The following is a 19,201-nucleotide window of genomic DNA, read 5'->3' as shown; positions in this document are numbered from 1 at the left end:
CAGCTCTTAAGATTCTTTCCTTTGTCTTAACTTTAGATAACCTGATGACAATGTGCCTAGGCATTGATCTTTTTGTGATTAATTTCCCAGGTTTCTTTGGGCTTCTTGTACTTGGATGCCTAGTTCTCCAGCAAGGCTGGGGAAATTTTCCTTGGTTATTCCCCCAAATATATTTTCCAGATAGATTTCTCTTCTTAAAAACGCTGATTATTTAGGTTTGGTTGTTTAACATAATCCTAAATTCTTGGAGGCTTTGTTCATATTTTCTTATTTTTTCTTTGTCTTTGTTGCATTGGGTTAATTCGAAAACCTTGTTTTCAAGCTCTGAAATTCTTTCTTCTGCTTGTTTAATTCTATTGCTGAGACTTTCCAGAGCATTTTGCATTTCTATAAGTGCGTCTATTGTTTCCCGAAGGTTTGATTGATTTTTATTTATGCTATCTATTTCATTGAATATTTCTCCCTTTACTTCTTGTATAATTTTTTTTCAGTTTCCTTACATTGGGCTTTGCCTTTCTCTGGCACCTCCCTGATTAGCTTAATAACTAACCTTCTGAATTATTTTTTAGGTAGATCAGAGATTTCTTCTTGGTTGGGATCCATTGCTGGAGAGCTAGTGTGATTTTTTTGGGGGGGTGAGTTAAAGAATCTTGCTTTGTCATATTACCAGAGTTGGTTTTCTGGTTCCTTCTCATTTGGGTAGGCTCTGTCAGAGGGAAGGTCTAGGGCTCAAGGCTGTTGTTCAGTTCCTTTTGTCCCACAGAGTGTTCCCTTGATGTAGTACTCTTTCCCTTTTCCTAGGGATGTGGCTTCCTGAGAGCTGAGCTGTAGTGATTGTTATCCCTCTTCTGGATCTAGCCACCCAGCAAGTCTACCAGGCTCCAGGCTGGTACTTGGGGTTGTCTACACAGAGTCCTGTGATGTCAACCATCTGTGGGTCTCTCAGCCGTGGATACTGGCACCTGTTCCAGTGGAGGTGGTAGAAGGGCAAAATGGACTCTGTGAGGGTCCTTAGCTTTGGTTGATTAATGCACTATTTTTGTGCTGGTTTACCTCCTGGGAGGTGGCACTTTCAAGAGAGCATTGGCTTGAAAGTGCATTGGTATCGGGAGGAACAGGCAGTAGGCAGGATCCTGTAACTCCCAAGAGTATATGCACTTTGTCTTCAGTTACCAGGGTGGGTAGTGAAGGACCATTAGATGGGGGCAGAGCTAGGCGTATCTGAGCTCAGACTCTACTTGGGCAGGTCTTGCTGTGTCTGCTGTGGGGGATGAGGGTGAGGGTCCCAGGTCAATGGAGTTATGTTCCTAAGAGGATTATGGCTGTCTTTGCTGTGTCATGCAGGTTGTCAGGGAAGTGGAGGAAAGCTGGCAGTCACAGGCCTCACCCAGTTCCCACACAACCCAAAGGGCCAGTCTCACTTCCACTGTGCCCCCACTCAACAGGACCAAGTCTGTTTCCAGGCAGTGGGTGAACAGGGCTGAGAACCTGCCCCAGGCTACCTGCCTCCCAGCTGCAAAAATAAGTAGGGCTTTCTTTCTTCCCCCAACCTGTGGAATCTGCACGCTGGATTCATGCCCTCCCCCGAGTTCTGGCCAGGAGACTCTTCGATTGGTTCAAATTGTTACAAATCTCAGGGGGAGGTTTCCTTTTCCCTGTGGCCTTTTCTGAGTGCCTCTGGTAGCCCTCCTCAAGGACCCCTTGTGAGGTGAGGCACAAATGGCTTGGTAGGGGACCCAGCTAGTCCACAGGGATTGTCCTGCTGCTTCCTTTACCCCTGTATTTTGCTTTCGCTCAGCTCTCTAAATTGACTAAGCTCCAGATAAGGTCAGATTCTTCTCCTGTAATCTAGACCTTTAGGTTCCTCAGTGGGGGTGTGTGTTCAGGGGTGGACGATCTGCCTTTCCCACTTCCACAGTTTGAGCACTCACAGTATTTGGGGTGTCTCCCAGGTCCTGCAGGTGCAATCACTTCCTTCAGAGGGTCTGTGGGTTCTTTTGGCTTTCCTAATGTATTGCTGCAGTTTTGGAGCAAAAGTTCATGATGTGAGCCGCCACACGCTGTTCTATCTGTCCCCATTCCTTTTATTTCCCAACCACATTTGATCTAACTTTTGACTATTACTGAGTGAAGGGATAATTAAGTCTGTAGACACTATGATCTGCAATTTTTTTTTTTTGAGATGGAGTTTCACTCTTGTCGCCCAGGCTGGAGTGCAATGGCATGATCTCAGCTCACTGCAACCTTTGCCTCCTGAGTTCAAGTGATTCTCCTGCCTCAGCCTCCTGAGTAGTTAGGATTACAGGTGTGCACCACCGTGCTTGGCTAATTTTTGTATTTTTAGTAGAGACAGGGTCCAGGCTGGTCTCAAACTGCTGACCTCAGGTAATCCACCTGCCTCAGCCTCCCAAAGTGCTGGGAATATAGGCATAAGCCACTGTGCCCAGCCTCTAATCATTTTTTTAAAAAGCAGATCCTCTTACTTGCTTTCACATTTTCCTTTATGCAAGGTAAGTTGCAATCTATGGACAAATTTAAGTTTTCTTCTTTTAGATTCTCTAGCCTTATTGGCAAATAATTAGAAGAAAAGCAAAGGAGGAGAAAATATAAATCATAATGAAGTAGTGATTGGATAATGTTCCTCAAGAATATGATTAATTATCCCTCTCTCCACCCCATTTAATTAGACACCAGATGAAAATGGAAAAAGATTTCCTTGCATTCTTTTCTATTAATGACCAAATGAAGAGACTACCTGCCCCCTCAATGCAAGGGCTCAGAGTTGTATATGTTTGTAGAATAAAAAAGTAGATAAGAAACCCAGGACTTGTTTTCCTTTTCATTCACTATGTTCTTTATGAATAACAATTTTTTTTGGTAATCAGATATCAGATAAATGGACTATTTTGGAAGTTCAGGGAACTTAATGTAGAAATGCATTGCATAGGTAATTACAATGTTTTGTGTCTATGTTGAAGCCTATACTATAACTTTATAAATTAGGAAAATATTATAATACCTTCGGCATTTAGTCCTATCATCTGTCTTTCTGACAGATCTGACTTTGTGGGAAAAAGCCATTTGTTATCTCTTAGTCCAAGACAATGAAGAATTTTTTTTACTCTGTCACAAGGTGGCAGCAAATGTCAAAATTTTATACTTACATAATACCTGTATCTAAGATAATCTGTTTTTTCTTTTAAATTAGGAACCTATTTGAAATTACTGCATTGATAAAGTATATGGGATGTAATACTATAGGCACCTTAGAATATTAGACTATTCCAACTGAAACATGAGTAAATCTTGGAACCATTTTACAGGAATGAAAATAAAACTTTTAAATTGATAACTTCAGTATAAGTAGTTATATAACTTTTAGTGATATATATCAGTATTACTTTTCTGGTTTTAAAGATAACATCAAAGTTTTCCATTTCAACTGTAGGGAAAAAGGAATAATCACAGTTTTAGCAGTAGTAGACATGCTGAGGATGCTTATTGAAAGGAAAGAACTGCAGCTGGAAGAGCACTATATTCCATACTTGGGTGGCAAAATAAATATATAACATGGCACTTTGTATAAACAAGCATCACCAGATGTTTATTGATGAAATCAAAGCAGCAGCGTTGTCTGGGGTATATACCTTGGGGTTCGTTGTCGCACACCAGGAAAATTTAGGACAGGGACACACACAAGTTGTTTAGGAGCAGAGGTTTAATAGAGGAGAGAAAGAGAAACAGCTTCCTCTATATAGCAAGGGGTCTCCAAGCGGAAAGGACTGGCTGGCAGCGAATGTGTGGAGTTTTATAGTCCAGTTTGAGAAGGTGGTGTCTGATTTACATAGGGCTCATAGATTGCTTCAGTCAGGTATGATGTTTACATAGTGGCATAGGGAAGTCTGGTCGCCCCACCTTAATCTTCTTATACAAATGGTCTTTCCAGTTGTCTGGGGCCATCTTGTCTGCTCCTTACAGCACACATGGCTGGCAGAAAAGGGAAGACAGAGCGGCCATCTTGGAAACGTCTAGTCCTTAGTTCCTGCCGGTAGGTGCACCCTTCCAGCTTGCAGGCTGCTCTTTGTTAGAAAAAGATTTGGGGCTGCTTTTCACTAAAAAGAAAAACCTTACCGAGGACTCCCATACCCTTGCTATCTGCCTAAGTGATTTCTTCTTAACTCCTATATCAAAATGATTAAAATAAAGGATAAGAGAACTTTGATAGGAAGTCACTTAGCAGGTCTGATTTGGGAAGAAATAAGGGTTTATATTTGTTTATATGCTCATACAAAATTCAAGTATTAATATCCTTTAATGTAAGAATTTAAAATTTGTGAAGAAATATCAGTGTACATTCTACACATTTTTACTGGGTACATACTGTGTAACAGACATTGTGCAAGGCAGTGGGATATAGTGGTGATAAGACAGACTAAGGCCGGGCGCGGTGGCTCACGCCTGTGATCCCAGCACTTTGGAAGGCAGAGGCAGGCAGATCACGAGGTCAGATCAGGACCATCCTAGGGCTAACATGGTGAAACCCCGTCTCTACTAAAGATACAAAAAATTAGCAGGGCATGGTGTCACGTGCCTGTCGTCCCAGCTACTCGGGATGCTGAGGCAGGAGAATCGCCTGAACCCGGGAGACGAAGGTTGCAGTGAGCCGAGATCACGCCACTGCACTCCAGCCTGGGCAACAAGAGCAAGACTCCATCTCAAATATTCAAAAGCAAAAAAAAAGACAGACTAAATCTTGCCTATATTATCAGATTGTTAACACTAAATCTAAAGTGATAAGTTATTACATCTATGAGAAGTAATCAAGAATCTTTGAAAATATACAAATTAATTTCAGTATTAAAAACATTTGGTGATAAAATATTAAAATATCACATTCGCAATTTAATCATATGATGAAGTAACATTTAGGCTATATCCTAAATTGATACACAAAGATTCCTTCTTTGATCTAGTATGATACTAAATTTTATCTTTTATTAGAATTTATTCTTTTGAGTTGTATGGTGCTTATTTTATTTAATGTTTGATCTCTTTCCACACAGTGATTTATAATATTTTAGAGAACTTTATTTTTTATTTTATTATAGAGCAAGTAGGAATTTCTGCTTGAGATTCTACTATGTGTTTTCTTGGGCTGAAAAGAAATTATAATGTTTAGACAGGATAGGTATCTGAAGTCCTGGATGAGTTTCACATATGTCATTTATTCGCATGCATATTTAAGGTACTGCAGGTGCTGGAAAATCAATGATAAATAAACAGACATAGTCCGTGCTCTCAAGGAGTTGTCTTGGTAGAGACAGACGTTAATCAGATAATGAATAGTATATAATTACATAAGGAGATAAGGAAAAGAGCGTGGTTCTATAATAGCATATATCAAGGGAACCTGATGTAGATCAGTGTGTCAGAGAAGGCTAGTCCTTGAAGTTGTACATGGTAAGAAAGATTTAACTCTGCAAAGGTTGGTGGGGGTAAGCTGGTACCAAAACAGATTTGAGTTTTGAAAAGATATCTCTAGCATTAGTGTACAGACACTGAATTCAAAGAGGTGAATTAGAAACCTATTGTAGTTATCCAGGAGAAATGACAACTTGAGTAGTGGCAGTAAAGAGAAATGGACAGTAATTAGAGATATTGAAAATTCAGGTGGTAAAATTGAAAGAACATGCTGATTAATCAATAGGCATGAAGGGCCTTGGGAATGGGGAGGTATGAAAGATGATGCTTTGTTTTTTGAGTTGCACAAGAGCAGCAATATTCACCAACAAACACAGAAAAGAAACCATATATGGTTTTAGACTTGTTGAGTTTGAGGAGGTTTCCATTCAAAGGAAGACAGAGAAGGTAGTAAGGATATATGGGTCTGGAACTTCAAGGAGTTTGGGCCAAAGACATAAATTTAGGATTCATTAGATTGTCTATGGTTATTGAGGTTGTGTAGGACAGGAGTGAAGAAAAACAAGAGAAGGCAGCTTTAAGCTGAGCCTTGAGGGACCCTCAACTCTACTGGCTGAAGAGCCTGCAAAAGGGAACAAAAAGGAGAAGCTAGAAAGGAAGGGAAAAGGCCAACAGGGGATGGTGTTGCAAAGATCAAGGGAAGAGAGTGTTTAAGCAGGAGTGTTTCATGCTGAGAGGTTAAAATAAGAATGGGATAGAAAAATACTGAAAATCCTAAGCAAATGCATTTTCTACAATTAATAATTACAAATGTGCATTTTCCTTTTATTTAGGCACATCTGCTATGCTTCTTACTAGAATAAACTGTGCAGATTGGTCTGATGTATGTACTAAGCAAAATGTTACTGAATTTCCTATTGTAAAGATGTACAAGAAAGGTGAGAACCCAGTATCTTATGCTGGGATGTTAGGAACCGAAGATCTCCTAAAATTTATCCAGCTGTAAGTATTCAGCTTCCTTATAAGATCTCTAAATGTTTAGGTCTTTAGAAGTTCTAATTCTCAGACTTTGCTAACACTTAAAATAGGTTAAGGAGGATACTAGAATTGAGATCACAAAATGAATATTCATGAAAGTCTGTGTACATTTTGACACTTTTGGGGAGATAACAATTTTGTTTAATGAGTCTGATTTTCTTTAAGAATAATATTTAATTTTCTACATTTTGTAAGATATTATCCTATGTAATATATTGTTTGCTATGTTTAGTATGCTTTTTTTTTACAAACTGAAAATATCTTAAAAAATTAATTTGTAATATAGTTATATATTTATCCAGCAACAGGATTTCATATCCAGTGAATATAACATCGATCCAAGAAGCAGAAGAATATTTAAGTGGGGAATTATATAAAGACCTCATCTCCTATTCTAGTGTGTCAGTACTGGGACTATTTAGTCCAACCATGAAAACAGGTAAGCAGAGCTGAGCTTTTAAATTATACAGTAGAGTATATCATTGCTTGCTAGTTTTATTTTTTAAGAATATATTTTTAAATTATAGAGAATTTCAAAATTATGGAGAAGTTTGAAGAAAAATAAAATATTGTAAGCTAATTATTCAGAGATAGTGTTAAATTTTGATGTAATTTCTTCCATCTTTTTTCTGTGTACCTACAGATTGCACATTTATGTATGTTTAACATAATTGGGCTAAAACTGGATATCTAGGTTAGAATCTTGGGGTTTTTTTGTTTTGTTTTTTTGAGACAGAGTCTCGCTCTGTCACCAAGCTGGAGTGCAGTGGTGTGATCTCGGCTCACTGCAACCTCTGCCTCCTGGGTTCAAGTGATTCTCCTGCCTCAGCCTCCCGAGTAGCTGGGACTACAGGCGCATGCCACCATGTCCAGCTAATTTTTGTGTGTTTAGTAGAGATGGGGTTTCACCATGTTGGTCAGGATGGTCTCCATCTCTTGACCTCATGATCTGCCTGCCTTGGCCTCCCAAAGTGCTGGGGTGAGCCACCGCATCTAGCCAGAATCTTGTTTTTATTTAACATTACAATGATGTATTGATATTCTTCATGAACATTATGGCTGCATAATGTTTGGTGAATATATATATCAAAATGTATTTAAATTTGTTTTTTGTTTTTTTTTTTGAGACGAGATCTTTCTCTGCCACCTAGGCTGGAGTGCAATGGCATGATCTCGGCTCACTGCAACCTCCGCTTCCTGGGCTCAAGCAATCCTCCCACCTCAACCTCCTGAGTAGCTGGGACCACAGACATGTGCCACCATGCCTGGCTAATTTTTTGTGTTTTTGTAGAGACAGGATTTCACCATGTTGCCCAGGCTGGTCTTGAACTTCTGAGCTCAAGTGATCCACCCATCTTGGCCTGCCGAAGTGTTGGGATTACAGATGTGAGCAACCACACCTGGCCTTATTTAACTATTTATGAACAATATTTGTACTGTTTCCTTTTTTTTCCCTTCTGTATGTGAAGAATATTTTTGAGTCTTTGTATGGATTTTAGACCATATAATGAGTTTAGATTCCCAATAGAATAATGTATGTCTTCTGTAAATTGTAGGTTATATACATTACTCATGGTTTTTTTTTTTTTTTTTTTTTTTGAGACAGGGTCTCGCCCTATTGCCCAGATTGGAGTACGGTGACACAATCACAGCTCACTGCACATTCAACCTCCTGGGCTTAAGTGAGCCTCCCACCTCAGCCCCCTGAGTAGCTAGGATTATAGACATGTGCCACCATGCCCACTAATTTTTTAATTTTTCATAGAGACAAGGTCTCCCTATGTTGCCCAGGCTGGTCTCAAACTCCTGGGCTTGAGCAGTCTTCCTGCCCTGGCCTCCCAAAGTGCTGGTAGTATAGGCATGAGCCACCGTGCTTGCCCACTTACTTTTTAAAATGGAGTTTTACTGTTTGTCTAATGAATTGGTGTGAGACCTTTGTATATTAAGGATATTAAGCTTTTGTCATTTTGTTTCGGTTATTTTCCCTCAGTTTGTTATTTGCTCTTTAGCTTTGTTTAATGATAATTTTGTATATCACAGTTTAAAATTTTTTTAATCTGTTGATTTTAAGATTTCTTCTATTGCTTTTAGCTATAAAAAACCCTATCATTTTTGTCACCTAATATTCACCTGTATTTTTTCTTGCTTTAATTTACAATATTTTCCTATTTTAATTTGTCTTGCTTTGTGTATTTTTTCTTTTAAAAAAATTTTGATAACATACACATAACATAAAATTTACCATCTTACCCGTTTTTAAGTGTATGTTTTAGGAGTATTAAGTATATGCACATTGTTGTACAACTAATCTCCAGAACATTTTCATCTTGCAAAACTGAAACTCTATACCCATTAAACAACAGCTTATCATTTCATCCTTCTCCCAGGCCCTGGTAACCACCACTCTACTTTCTGTTTATATGAGTCTGGCTACTCTGTGTACCTCATACAGGTGGAATCATAAAGTATTTGTCTTTTTCTGACTGGCTTATTTCACTTAGCATAATGTCTTCAGGGTTCATCTATATTGTAGTATGTGTCAGAATTTCCTTCCAATTTTAGGCCGAATAGTATTCCATTGTATGTATATATCTTATTTTGTTTATCTGTTTATCCATTAATGAATTTTTGGGTTACTTCTACCTCTTGGCTGTTGTGAATAATGCTGTTGTGAACATGGGTATGGAAATATCTCTCTGGGACTCTGCTTTCAATTATTTTGAGTACATACTGAGAAGTGGAATTGCTGGGTCATATGGTAATTCTGTTTTTCATTTTTGAGGAACCGCAGTACTATTTTCCACCCTGGCTGCATCATTTTACATTCCTACCAACGGTGTACAAGGGTTCCAATGACTTTACCATCCTTGCCAATACTCGTTATTTTATTTTATTTTTTATGATAGCCGTCTTAATGGGCGTGGGGTGATATCTTGTTGTGGCTTTGATTTGCATTTCCCAAACGATTAGTGATGTTGAGCATCTTTTCATTATGCTTCTTGGTCATTTGTATATATTCTTTGGAGAAATGTCTGTAACTCCTTTGCCTATTTTTTAATTGGGTTATTTATATTTTTGTTGCAGAAATTCTTTATATATTCTGGGTATTATCCTTTATCAAAGATTTGATTTGTAAATATTTTGTCTCATTTCATAGGTTGCTTTTTTACTCTGTTGATTGTGATTTTTTTCCCTTTTTAAAAAGTTTTTAACCCTTTAGATATTTTATGGGATGAGTGTAGGTGCCAACTTAATTTTCTTTCTAATAGTTAACGTTTATCCTTTTTGTCTCCTCTGTATGTGCTTTCACCAGCACCATATTAAGTCCTTATCTACGTGTGTGTGTGTAATATATATGTCTGTTTAATTGTTTTCTATTTTATTCACTTTACCTATTGATACTTAATCTATTAGTTTTATAATATGTGTTGAATATAGAGTCAAGTCTCTGATTTGTCTTTTTAAATATTTTCTTGTTTCTTTTTCTATTGACTCTTCTAGGTGAACATTAGTAATTTATACTTATTCTCTTAACTGATTTGGATATCTGCTGCTTGTTTTATGCTTCATTGCTGTTTCTTTAGTTTTTCTTTATTTTTTATTATTATTATTTTTTGAGATGGAGTCTTGCTCTGTCACCCAGGCTGGAGTGCAGTGGCGCGATCTCGGCTCACTGCAAGCTCCGCCTCCCGGGTTCACTCCATTCTGCTGCCTCAGCCTCCTGAGTAGCTGGGACTACAGGCGCCTGCCACCACGCCCGGCTAATTTTTTTGTATTTTTAGTAGAGACGGGGTTTCACCGCATTAGCCAGGATGGTCTCCATCTCCTGACCTCCTGATCCGCCCATCTCGGCCTCCCAAAGTGCTGGGATTACAGGCGTGAGGCAAGGCAGCCGGCCGTTTTTCTTTATTTTTTAAAATATGGTATCTGCTTCTTTTGCTTATATTTTCTCCAGGACTAGAGAAAATGTTCCCCAAAAACATATTTGAACCTATAAAGTTAAAGATCGTTTCAATGATTTGGACTCCCTCTTGTGGAAGATGCTTTTAATTTCTTTTTTTTTTTTTTTTTTTTGAGACAGAGTCTTGTTCTGTCATCCAGGTTGGAGTGCAGTGGTGTGATCTTGGCTCACTGCAACCTCTGCCTCCCAGGTTCATGCAGTTCTCCTGCCTCAGCCTCCCAAGTTGCTGGGACTACAGGCATGTGCCACCATGCCTGGCTAATTTTTGTATTTTTAGTAGAGATGGGGTTCTATGGTTTTTTTTTCTTTGTATGCCATGGTTTTATGTTATGGATTCATATTACTTTTATTGCTGAGCTTTTATTTATTTATTTAATTATTTATTGCATCATACGTAATAAAATGTTGGAAATTTTTGAAAGAAAATCCTTCATTCACTTTTCTAACATTTTATTATGAACTTTTTCAAGCATACAGCAAAGTTGAAAGAATTGTACAGTGAACACCCATATACTCACCACCTAGATTCTACCATTAACATTTAGTATTTGCTTTAGTACATACCTGTATATCTTTCTATTTATTAATTCATCTTATTTTTGATGCAATTCAAATTAATGTTTTTGCATTCAACTTTGATATGCTTATAACAATTGTTTTTATTTTGATAGTTTTACATGGCAGCATAAACTACAGTATTTTTTAAATATCACACCTTCTCTTTACTTAGACCCTTACTCTTTATTTATCTCTTGCTTCACAGGAATGTGTCTTTCAATAAGTTTTTAAGGAAGGGTACACATAGGATGTTTTTTCTGACTGATAGTATTTCTGGGAATGTTATTTGTTGCTTTTGCATCTAGGTGGCCTCTTGAGTCGGTAACAAAACCCTCAGTGTTTTCTTTTTTTTTTTTTTTTGAGATGGAGTCTTGCTCTGTCGCCCAGGCTGGAGTGCGGTGGCGCGATCTCGGCTCACTGAAAGCTCCGCCTCACAGGTTCACGCCATTCTCCTGCCTCAGTCTCCCGCGTAGCTGGGACTACAGGCGCCCGCCAACAAAGCCCGGCTGACTTTTTGTATTTTTAGCAGAGACGGGGTTTCACCATGTTAGCCAGGATGGTCTCGATCTCCTCACCTCGTGATCCACCCGCCTCGGCATCCCAAAGTGCTGGGATTGCAGGCGTGAGCCACCGCGCCTGGCCAATGTTTACTTCATTATACTAACTCTTACCATTTATCTAGGAAACTTCCCTCCTCCTTGTTTTTCCTTTCTTGAGATGGATTTCAAATTCTAAATGAAAGATTTTAAGAATATTTGTCTGAGAGGAGGACCCCACTGGTTTAGCATTATATTTGCACATAGTAGATACTATTAACTACATATTAAATTTTGCTTTCTACAAATTTACATCTAGCAATTTTTTTCTACTTTGTTTTCAGAATTGTAAAAAGTAAAAACCAAAGGAACTTACAAAAAATAAATAATAAGAATATTAATGTGTGCCCTGTGGCTTATCATCTTTGAAGGCAAAATCCTGGAGAGCATATCTTTATATTTTTTGTTTTTTTTTGAGACAGAGTCTTGCTCTGTCACCCAGGCTGGGGTGCAGTGGCACGATGTTGGCTCACTGCAACCTCCACCTCCCACGTTCATGCAGTTTTCATGCCTCAGCCTCCCAAGTACTGAGACCACAGGCATGTGCCATGCAGCAGCATGCCCAGCTAATTTTTTGTCTTTTTAGTAGAGACAGGGTTTCACTATGTTGGCCAGGCTGGTCTCAAACTCCTGGCCTGTAGTGATCTGCCCACCTCAGCCTCCCAAAGTGCTGAGATTATAGGCGTGAGCCACCGCACCTGGCCTTATAGAGAGCATAACCTTCTAATGAAAAAGAACTTTTTTATGAAAAATTGGGAAGTAAGTCTGTGTTTTACTCCTCCACCTTCCTTCCCTTTGAATGTTTTTGCCCCCACGATTGGCATTGTCCTGTCTGTACTTCAGGTGCCTGCTGCCGTAACCTTCTCATTTATTATTCACACTAGGCCTCCTTCCAAGAAGAATTTAAGTCTTCAGATCATAAAAAGCACAAATAGGATAAAATCATTGAAAACAATGTAAAAACTCAGCAATAAAACAGTAGGGGGTAATTATGTAGAAAGTCTGGAAAAGACTGTCGTTTGTCATAAAACTTAGCCCTAAGCAATCTGGTAGTGACTAGAAACAAAAAGATGAAATTTTTGCCATCTATCATCATATGTAATAAATCGCAACACACAAGTTAGGATGCTGATTAATCCACAGAGAAAACTTTTTCCTAATTCAAATATTGAAAAGAATTTTTCATATTGTTTTTTACATTGGGAATCAACATAAGAAATGGTGTACTTGATCATATTTTTACACAAATAATGATAAAATATACATATAGTCATCTCACAATAGAAGTCAAAAAAGAATGTTAAATTATTTAAAGGTAGTTCTGGTGTGCCAAAATGATGTAGCCTGGATATGATACTTCATTATTTGACTGGATTGATTGTTCCCAACATTGTCAGTTAGATATTTGTTCCTTTTTATTTCTTTTAGTTTGTTTTTGTTTTTTTGCAAACACTGATGTGTTAGTATAGCTGGACTATCAACATCTATTGAAGAGAGAATAAATAATGATAAAAATCTTATGAATTTATTAACATTTCTATATAAATTTGTTTTGTTAATAAAAGCTAACTCTTGTTAAATTTAGCCTAAAGCTGCCTCTGTATATATTTTAAGTTCAGACTAAAGGTTTCTCCATAAGTAGTGAACTGTAACCTAACTAGATGTATAAACAGACTATAACCCACTCTTATACCACTCACCAAGTGTTGGTCAATCAAAGGTGGCCAACTGTTCAGATCCTGTTCAAATAAGACAAATGCCAAGCTGTAACCAATCCAGCTATTTCTGCACCTCACTTCCTCTTACTGTCTGTAAATCCTTTCTGACTCCATGGTAGCACTGGGGTTGCCATGAACCTATTCTGGTTTGGGGGGGCTGCCCATCCGGCAAATGGTTCTTTGATCAGTTAAACTCTATTAAATTTAGTTAGTCTGAAGTTTTTCTTTTAACAGATGGTGTCAGAAATAGGACCTATAGTAGAACTTCCAGCGACCCCTGGAAGCATTGAGTGACCAAATGGTGTACCCACTGGGCCCATTGTGTCCATTGCTCTCTCGCAGCCACTGGGGATCGTGGGTAAGTTCTCTTTCAGACTTTGAAGCTCCACGGCTTTGTGTTCTGAGCTATCTGAGATTGTTTGAGCAGAATTTTTTTTTTTTTTTTTTTTTTATCTGAACTGGGTTTGGAAGTTGTTACAGAAATTGGACTGGGTCCAGGATCAAATTAGATCTGATAATTAACTGACTTAGATCTAGTTAAAGGCCTCAGATGTCCGAATCAGACAGAAACTGACAGTAAATGGCAATATTGTAGGTAGTATGAACTTCAGCTTTCAGAAATTTGCAGGGACTGTGTGTTCTATACCCTTTGTTTCTTTTTCTTGCACTAATAGATAGGAAAAAAGTCAATGACTAAGTTGTGAGGAAATCTGAGAGCCAAAGCCAAGATTCAACATAAAAATGAGATCCTTAATTTCTGAAGAACTGAGTACTCCACTTTCTGGCTACAACTACCTACAAACACTTACAAAAATGGCAAAATGTTACTAAAGATAATTTAAAGTTACAGTAGAACATTTCAAATGAAAAATGCTACACTTTAGAAGTACATTTAGAAATGAGGACTCTCTAATTAGGCTTATTCAGGGATGCCTGTTGGTGTGCAGAAGCTTCTGAAAAGATTTCAGTATTTTTATTGCCTGTTTTAAAAGACCCTTTATAACAGGTAGCCAGGGCCAGGCACAGTGGCTCATGCCTATAATCCCAGCACTTTGGGAGGCCGAGGCAGGCAGATCACTTGAGGTCTGGAGTTTTTAAGACCAGGCTGGGCAACATGGTGAAACCCTGTCTCTTCTAAAAATACAAAAATTAGCCAGGCATGGTGGCATGTGTCTGTAATTCTAGCTATTTGGGAGGCTGAGGCACAAGAATTGCTTCAACCCAGGAGGCGGAGATTGCAATGAGCCAAGATTGCGCCACTGCACTCCAGTCTGGATGATGGAGTGAGAGTCTGTCTAATCTCAGCTACTCAGGAAGCAGAGGTGGGAGGAATGTTTGAGGCTAAGAGTTCAAGACCAACCTAGGCTACATAGGAAGACTGTGTCTCTAAAAAAAAAATAAACAAAAATATAAAGAACTTGCTGACTATAGGTTTAAAAAAATAAAAGAGAAACCATTTAAAAGCCAGCAAATGAAAATTTTTTATAAAAGCCATAAAATCTGCTTCTGTCTGGATGTCTCTATGTCTATATGTGTTATATATGTGTGATATTTGGTAAATCTAGTTTCAAAGTTGTTAACAAAGTAAAATAAAAATGGCTTCAAGAGTGTAACTTAAATATAATACAGATATTTTTGCCTGGGTCTACTGGTTAGACAAGTTTATGCTGTCTTTACATGTTTTAAGGTCATAAAACTGCTAATTTTCTGTAATATTTTTGGCACTTGCTTGATTTGTCTGTGGGCTAAAGCTGGCTATTGGGCTTCCCCAGAGCTTTGCACACATCTTACTATAAGCTGGTCTTTGGTTTTGAGCTTCAAGATTCTGGGGTCTGGACAGGTGGCCATGGTGAGGCCTTGGAGGCATGTCGTCAATGCTTAGGCCACCTGCTTCAGGGCCCCTTGTTCCTCTTTGCTTGGCGCAGATTTGCCTCATGGCCATGCTGGGAGTGGTCAGATCCTCCAGATATCCTCTTCACAGCTCTGTCTTCTGTCCTGACATCTGGTATGCAAATTTAGGACCCAAAAGAGCCCTGCCTTTTATAGGCATCAGGTGCCACATGGGTACTCAGGACTAAGGACAACTGAGAAAGACATTAAGGAGGGTACCTGTGTCATAATTTATTTTCCAATAATTAAAAATCTTTAAGTCATGTTAAATAATAATAAAATGTCTGAGTCATTCCTAAATAAGTTAAAATACTAAAATATTAATTATCAAATATATGTTTGTTTATGTACTTTGACATCTTATTTTTACATGATATAAAAAAGCTAACTATATTTAGATTTGTTAATAAAATGAAAATATCTTTCTAAAAATTATAAAATGATTTTCATCTACAAATATTGATATAAAACAGTTCAAAATTAATTTCTAGGTTTTTACTAGAAATTTGGGTTACTAAGAGTCAAAATTATAGTTAACATAATATAATTAAAACTACTAAATATAAGAGAATTCTAAATAAAGAGTCTATTAAAAAAGCAAGATATATTTTTGGTGAGGAAAGTTATAAAGGCATAAAAATGTGAGAAAAAAGAAGTTACTTAAAGATTGTTTCAAATTAAAAGAATAAAAAAGATATAGATAAAACTAAATAAATTGTAGAAAGTTAGAAAAGAAAACTTCAACATTTTTATGAGATTACAAACAGTTTATTTTAAAATCTTGTGTGATTAAAAGATGACTGAAATGAGATTTGTATATAAGTTTTTATTAAAATCAGCTTCAGAATTGATAATACACTAATAAAAGAATACAAATTTAGTTTTCTCTTTTGCACATAAATTTCATGTAATACTAATAAGACACAATAAAACACTTCCATTCACGTTTTGAATAAACTCTCAAAAAAGGGAGAAAGAAGAGACATATTCTATCTTTATTAGGTCTTTTAATTGTTTTTAAAAACTGAGTCCTTTTTTAATCAACAAATAAAGGTCTTTGCTTTTTAAAACCTTTTAATTATCACTTTGGCTAAATAAATGATTTATTTTACAGTGACCTGTGATCTATTTTGGTAAGTGTTTTAAACTTTTGACATATTTAATAGGCTTCCCAAAATCAAGTTTAAAATTAAGTCCTTTTGACCTCAAAGTAACTTTCAAATGTTACACAGGGCCCCTGCAGCATCCAAAAGAGAGATAATGAACAGGTTAATTTATTATGTAAAATTACATGAAAAACATTGTCAAAAGATAATGTTCAACCTTCTTTGACTTTCATACGATTTTTAAAATAGTTTTTTTCTAGTTCTATGAAAAATATCATTGGTAGTTTGATAGGAATAGCATTGAATCTGTAGATTGCTTTGGGCAGTATGGCCATTTTAATGATATTGTTTCTTCCCATTCATGAGCTTGGGATGTTTTTCTATTTGTTTGTGTTTTCTCTGATTTCTTTGAACAGTGTTTTATAATTCTCCTTGCAGAGATCTAATTTTTGCATTTTTAGTAGAGATGGGGTTTAGCCATGTTACCCAGGCTGGTCTCAAACTCCTGAGCTCACGTTATCCTGTCACCTCGGCCTCCCAAAGTGCTGAGATTACAGGAGTGAGCCACTGTGCCCATCCTGGATGCTCTTTTTTTCTTTCTCTTGCCTGATTTCTCCAGCTAGGACTTCCAAGACTATGTTGGATAAGAGTGGTGAAAGAGGGCATCCTTGTCTTGTGCCAGTTTTCAAGGGGATTACTTCCAACGTTTGCCCATTCAGTATGATGTTGACTGTGGGTTTGTCACAGATGGCTCTTATTGAGGTGTGTTTCTTCAGTTCCTAGTATATTGAGAGTTTTTAACATGAAGGGGTATTTTATTGAAGGCCTTTTCTACATCTACTGAGATAATCATGTGATTTTTGTCTTTAGTTCTGTTTATGAGATAAATCACATTTATTGTTTTGCATATGTTGAACTAACCTTGCATCCCAGAGATGAAGCCTACTTGATTGTGGTAGATTAGCTTTTTGATGTGCTACTGGATTTAGTTTGCATGTACTTTGTTGAGGATTTTCAATGTTGGTCAGGAATACTGTCCTGAAGTTTTCTTCTTTTGTTGTGTCTCTGCCAGGTTATGGTATCAGGATGATGCTGGCTTCATAGAATGAGCTGGGGAGGAGTCCCTCCTCCTTAATTTTTGGGAATAGTTTCAGTAGGAATGGTATCAGCTCTTCTTTGTATGTCTGGTAGAATTTGGCTGTGAATCCATCAGGTCCTGGGCTTTTTTTGGTTGGTAGGCTATTTATTACTGATTCAATTTCAGAACTTGTTATTGGTCTGTTCAGGGAATCAGTTTCTTCCTGTTTCAGTCTTGGTAGGGTGTATGTGTCCAGGAGTTTATCCATCTCTTTTAGGTTTTCTAGTTTGTATAATATAGGGGTTAGGAGTGCTTTTAGTTACTGGGGTTTTCTTGCTTCTCAGCTATCCCTGCTGACAGAGCTAAAAAACAGATGTATGTATATATGTGTGTCTATAAAAATAATTATTCAATAAGATGTGATAGTAGAAAAAATAATATTGCTAAATAGATGTTTATTTTATGCAATAAAATATATTTATAGTAGCTGAAAAGCTTTTTATGCATATTTTTATTTAGATAATTGAGTACTTTCTTGTATTTGAGGTTGCCATATATTTTGGCATATATACAGTTTTTACCAAGGAGGAGAATATGCCTGGTTTTGAATGTTCAGAGGAAAATATGTATTCTAGTTTAGTGGAAATGGATATGCATCTGAGATCTGCAGTCATATATTTTCCCATCCTGTGAGTCACTTAGGATTTACAAACACGTGGATTTACGAAGAGACTTTTCAAGAGACATATTCATAAGTAGAGAGTCTTTTGTATGAGGAAATTATATGGAAATAATGGTGTACTTTTCTATTGCTACTTACCTAAAATGAAAAGAAGCTGAAACAGATTCTGTTATGTCATTGCTTTAGATATAGTTTATCCATTGACTGGAATTTCACTCTGTTCACTCTTAGAAATGAACGTACAGACACACAGTCCTTTCTAATTTATAATCTTATGTGTCTTTTCTACTTTGATGTAGCATGGGCTAAAAAAATACTTTAATAAGTTTTCTCTCTCTCTCTCTCTCGTCTTTTTATTTTTTTTGAGACAGAGTCTCGCTCTGTGGCCCAGGCTGGCACGATCTCAGCTCGCTGCAACCTCCTTCTCCCAAATTCAAGCGATTCTCATGCCTCAGCCTCCTGAGTAGCTGGGACTACAGGCACATGCCACCATGCCCAGCTAATTTTTGTATTTTAGTAGAGATGGGGTTTCACCATGTTGACCAGGCTAATCTCAAACTCCTGTCCTCAAGTGATCCACCCACCTTGCCTCCCAAAGTGCTGGGATTACAGGCGTGAGCTACCGCACCTGGCCAGTTTTCTCATTAAATCTGTGATTGTAAATGAGCTCCCCATGCTGCCTGCTGAGCTACTCTAATAAGTTTGCTTTCCTACAGACAGTATTGCTCAATCTTAGGGAAAGTATGTACCCTTTTTAAAGAAAATAATCTTGTGGTTACCCAATGTTGACAATGTTGAATGCTTACATAGTGAATGTAGTGCTGACTCTGAGGTACAGATCTTTGGGTTCAGCATGCCTAGCCTAGTAGGTGCTATGGGACTTATTCTTCCATGAGTGCTTTTCTGTTTGACTGCTGTGAATCTTTCATGTATGAATTGAACCATCATTTGGCCTTCACTTGGCAAGAATTTGACCTATAAGTCCACCTCTGTGCTTTTCTCGTTAGTCTACAGTGATTTAATTCAGACTTGCTTCTTGGTTATAGGATAGTCATTATTAACAAGATCCACAGTATGCTATTATTTATGAAAATGTGTTCAGAAATTTGTAGAAATAACTTGTATTTTGAATATGTACATCCTAACAAATGAG

The 19,201-nt window shown here is 37.4% G+C and overlaps 1 protein-coding gene across 6 annotated transcripts in view; it reads left to right on the top strand.

Moving 5' to 3' along the window:
- Nucleotides 1-19,201, top strand: part of TXNDC16 (thioredoxin domain containing 16) — a 120,243-nt gene that overhangs the window by 75,378 nt on the left and 25,664 nt on the right. For all 6 annotated transcript variants that reach the window (XM_054448657.1, XM_054448655.1, XM_063651593.1 and 3 more), the window contains 2 exons: nucleotides 6,255-6,423; nucleotides 6,762-6,898. In XM_054448657.1, coding sequence (XP_054304632.1) covers nucleotides 6,255-6,423; nucleotides 6,762-6,898 — 306 coding nt within the window. The remainder of the gene's footprint in view (nucleotides 1-6,254; nucleotides 6,424-6,761; nucleotides 6,899-19,201) is intronic.

The sequence above is a fragment of the Pongo pygmaeus genome, chromosome 15 (assembly GCF_028885625.2).
Source record: "Pongo pygmaeus isolate AG05252 chromosome 15, NHGRI_mPonPyg2-v2.0_pri, whole genome shotgun sequence".
NCBI lineage: Eukaryota > Metazoa > Chordata > Mammalia > Primates > Hominidae > Pongo > Pongo pygmaeus.
Note: the sequence above shows the minus strand (reverse complement) of the source record. Positions and strands in the feature narration are given on the sequence as shown.